This window comes from Phyllobates terribilis, unplaced genomic scaffold (assembly GCF_046119375.1).
Source record: "Phyllobates terribilis strain yellow unplaced genomic scaffold, ASM4611937v1 Scaffold_8__6_contigs__length_399053987, whole genome shotgun sequence".
Classification (NCBI taxonomy): Eukaryota; Metazoa; Chordata; class Amphibia; order Anura; family Dendrobatidae; genus Phyllobates; species Phyllobates terribilis.
The window spans coordinates 295121475-295125994 of NW_027362768.1; the positions used below are offsets into that span (position 1 = coordinate 295121475).

Genomic DNA, 4520 nt, shown 5'->3' on the forward strand with positions numbered 1-4520 from the left:
GATGAAGTCTGCAGACCGGCCACCGGCAACTGCAGCGCGCACAGGGGGGAAAGGAGAGACCAACTTCCGGCGACTTCCTATGACCGCACTGCCGGTGTCGCGGGCACCCAATCAGGGCCGCTTTTACATTTCTGCTTCAGCACGATTCTTTGCGACCTTGTGGCTGATTGGCTTTTCTTGGTCACGTGTGTTGCAGGCCGCTCTCGCGTGTAGCTGGCTCTACCACATGGAGATGGTTGTTATCTAGTAGCAGACCTTCTGTGGCTGCTCCTGGATCACAGCTCTGATTACTGCAGAGCTCCTCAGGCTTAACATTAGGATCTGTTGTACTGCTGATAAGTGATCCTAGGTCTGGTCATTTCTACACACTATTCAACTATCAGGCGTAAGGGGGTGACATACTTTTTTAGGTTGTGTTCATACTGAAGTTTTTTAGCGGGTTTTCAGAGCTGTTTCACTCTTAGGCTATGTGCCCAGGATGCAGAAATTAAGCAGAAATTTCCTCAAATCCGCAAAGGTCAATTTCTCTTGCGGGTACGCTGAGTTTTTTGTCCCTTCTTACTGGGTCATATTTTAAATAAAGCTGCATTGTTTTTGATTCTTCCTGGTTGAGATTCTTATGTGCGGATTACATATGTGATTGATGCATTTCTGCCGCGGACACGCACTAAAGACGCATGTGTGATTTTACCTGTTTTTCTGCATGTAATGCAACTTTATAGGAAATATTTACACACAAAACTCAGCGTACCTACAAGAGAAAATGTCCGGCTGCTTATTTCAAACACGCACCACAGGTGAGGTTACATTGAGTAAAATAAAAGCACAGTGGGCAGGAGATTTCTATAAATCCCATCCACTTTGCTGGATTTGTAAGATGCTTCGTTTTTGATGTAGCAAAATATGCAGCATCAAAAATGCACCAAAAGCTGATCTCTGGAACGTAGTCTTATACTGACCCATCTCTTTTTTAACTCCAGAAACTGAAAACACATCTGACTGTCTTTAAACTTTAGTATGTGGTGTTATTAAAGGTATAACTCACAACTGTCCCGGATTCAGCGGGACTGTCCCGATTTGAGGGCTCAATCCCGCATCCCATTCCATCACATCTCAGCTGTTCTCCAGACTTTTATACTCACTTCTCCGACGACGTTTTCATCGCTCCTGTAGCTTTTCCCGGGGCGGGGCTTCTCGTGCATAAATTAAATTATTCTCCGGGGGCGGGGTTGCTCGCTGCATAAATTAAATGATATATTTACTTCTTCTGCCTCCTGTGATCTGGTGGGAATCAAACTCACATCTCTGTGTTCATCTTAGTGTTCATCGGCTGGTGCTCTACCAACAAGGCATAACCCACAATGTTATAGATAGGAGAACTTGGTTATCTTGACCTCTATTGCAGGCAATGCACCCAGAAGCAGAGTATAAATATTCTTAGAAATACATTGTATATATAACAATATATTTTTATGTTGCCTGTATCCTGAGGTGAAGAAAACTTTTTTTTGTTCCTATATAAGTATTAAAATTAATTAGCAAATACAAAAAAAAATTCTGCGACTCATCCCAGGTCTTGTGCTCACAACCTTTACATTACAGATAAGGGGCTTTAAGCTGCTGAACCACAAGTTCTAATGATGTCACTGATCTGTATTGCAGGCTCGGCCTTCAGGCAGATGATACTGATTGAAATACACTGCTGTGTACAATGGACGGTATGTATTTTTATTCTACAGGGAGAATAAGAGATTTTTTTCATCCTATAAAATTGTTAAAAAATAATGAAAAACACATGATAATGAAAGACATATTGTCATTTTAATGCATATTTTTTAAAATAATGAGCATCACAAATCAGCACATAACACGGACATATTTGATGTCCCTGTAATCGTAACGACCCTCACAACACAGTGATCAGATTATTTACGGGATCAGTAAATGACGTAAAAAATTGGCGTGATTGATTTTTTTTTCTCTATTAAACCCATAAAAAATATAATAAAACTGTAATGCTGAGGCCGTGTTCATAAGTAGCGTAAATGCTGCGTTCTTTCTGCTGCTTTTTGTCTGTAGGTGTTCGCACCACACAACGCAGTAACAATCTTCTCTGATTATTGTGTGTTTGCTGCGTTTCTTCTATGCGTTTTCCCTCTTATTTGATGCGATTACGGTACAGATATGAAGCAGAGTTTTTAACGCTTTTTAATAGTACAGAAAAGTTTTGATTCTACACTTAAAAATACAGCGGCATTTTTTTCTTCGTGCTTTTTTTTTTTTTAAGAAGGAGATTATAGAGAAAAAATGCACCAAAACCGCAGAGTTCAGCAGCGTCTTCAGACCACAGAGCGGAGATTTCATGGAATCATGTCCACTTTGCTTTAAAATTTAGACCGTGTTCACTTGTAGAGTAAATGCTGCTTTTTTTGCATACAAATTTTGCTGTGTTTAACTGTCCAATCAAAGTGGATGTGATTTCATGAGAACAGCGCCCGCTCTTAGAATTCAAACAGTATTTTACATTATTTAGAAGTTAGTATTTCTCTATATTCCTGTCTCTCCACCTGTTTTACAGGCGTTCTTCCTTCCCCTTTTCTTTCCTTGCCTTTCCCGTTCCTTTTCTTCCCCCCTATTAAATGTTTTATATATAAGGTATCGTATATGTGTATCATAACCCCTTTCCTTTGCCTATCCTGTACATACCAATCTTTTTCATTTTCCTTCTATCCCTTTATTTTTTTTTCTCCCTTTTTCCCATTTTCCTTAACCCCTTTACAACCCAAGGTGGTTTGCAGATTAATGACCAGGCCAATTTTTACAATTCTGACCACTGTCACTTTATGAAGTATTTACTCTGGAACGCTTCAACGGATCCCCCTGATTCTGAGATAGTTTTTTTCGTGACATATTGTACTTCATGATAGTGGTAAAATTTCTTCGATATCACTTGCGTTTATTTGTGAAAAAATGGAAATTTGGCGAAAATTTCAAAAATTTTGCAATTTTCAAAATTTGAATTTTTATGCCCTTAAATCAGATAGATATGTCACACAAAATAGTTAATAAATAACATTTTCCACATGTCTACTTTACATCAGCACAATTTTGGAACCAACATTTTTTTTTTGTTGGGGAGCTATAAGGGTTAAAAGTTGACCAGCGATTTCTCATTTTTCCACCAAAATTTACAAAACCATTTTTTTAGGGACCACATCACATTTGAAGTCACTTGGAGAGGTCTTTATGACAGAAAATACCCAAAAGTGACACCATTCTAAAAACTACACCCCTCAAGGTGCTCAAAACCACATTCTAGAACTTTATTAACCCTTCAGGTGCTTCACAGGAATTTTTGGAATGTGGAAGAAAAAATTAACATTTAACTTTTTTCTAAAAAATGTTTCTGTAGGCCCAATTTTTTTATTTTTGCAGGGGTAACAGGAAAAAATTGACCCCAAAATTTGTTGTTCAATTTCCCTGAGCATGCATTGCAGATACCCTATATGTGGGGGAAAACCACTGTTTGGGCGCACGGCAGGGCTCGGAAGGGAAGGAGCACCATTTGACTTTTTGAATGTAAAATTTGCTTGAATAATTAGCGGACGCCATGTTGCGTTTGGGGAGCCCCTGATGTGCCTAAACCGTGGATACCCCCCACAAATGACAGCATCTTGGAAACATGACCCCTCAGGGAACTTATCTAGATGTGTGGTGAGCACCTTGAACCCCCAGGTGCTTCACAGAAGTTTATAACATGGAGCCGTGAAAATAAAAAAAATTAACTTTTTCCACAATAATGATGTTTTAGCCCCAATTTTTTTATTTTCCGAAGGGTAAGAAGTAAAAATGGACCCCAAAAACTGTTCTGCAATTTCTCCTGAGTACGCCAATACCCCATATGTGGGAAAAATACAGTGTTTGGGCGCACGGCAGAGTTCAGAAGGGAAGGAGCACTGTGTGACTTTTTGAACGCAAAATTGGCTGGAATCGAGAGCGGATGCCATGTTGCGTTTGGAGAGCCCCTGATATGCCTAAATAGTGGAAACCCCCCACAAGTGACCCCATTTTGTAAACTACACCCCTCGAGGATTTTATCAAGGGGTATAGTGAACATTTTGAATTCAGAGGTACGACAGAATTTGATAACATTAGGTCATCATATTGAATAAGTTGTCATTAGTCTTGAGCGCAAGTGCTCGCTTCTTGAGTTTGCATCGGGTACTCCGGTATGCACCATGTATCGCGGGTGCTAGAGTGACATGCTCGAGTCCCCGCTCCGCATGTTTCACGGTTATTAGACTGCCCAAAAAAAACATGCGAGGATCGCTCGTGCATGGCAGGCAATCCCCGCAAGGTTTTTTTGGCCACGAAGCATATGAGGTGGAGACTCAAGCATGTCACTCGAACACCCACGATACTCAGTGCATACCCGCCACCCGATGCAAACTCAAGTAGCGAGCACTTGCGCTCAACACTGGTCGCCATATCGTCATCTTTTTTTTTACTTTTGAAAAAAA

At 40.3% G+C, this 4520-nt stretch overlaps 1 protein-coding gene across 2 annotated transcripts in view; it reads left to right on the forward strand.

Annotated features, from left to right (window-relative positions):
* The window catches only part of LOC141157337 (ankyrin repeat domain-containing protein 54-like), a 174399-nt gene extending 171592 nt beyond the window's left edge, over positions 1-2807 (forward strand). For both annotated transcript variants that reach the window (XM_073644446.1, XM_073644447.1), the window contains 2 exons: positions 1663-1718; positions 2288-2807. In XM_073644446.1, the coding sequence (XP_073500547.1) occupies positions 1663-1718; positions 2288-2395 (164 nt within the window). In that variant the 3' untranslated portion in view covers positions 2396-2807. The remainder of the gene's footprint in view (positions 1-1662; positions 1719-2287) is intronic.
* Positions 2808-4520: the final 1713 nt, after the last annotated feature.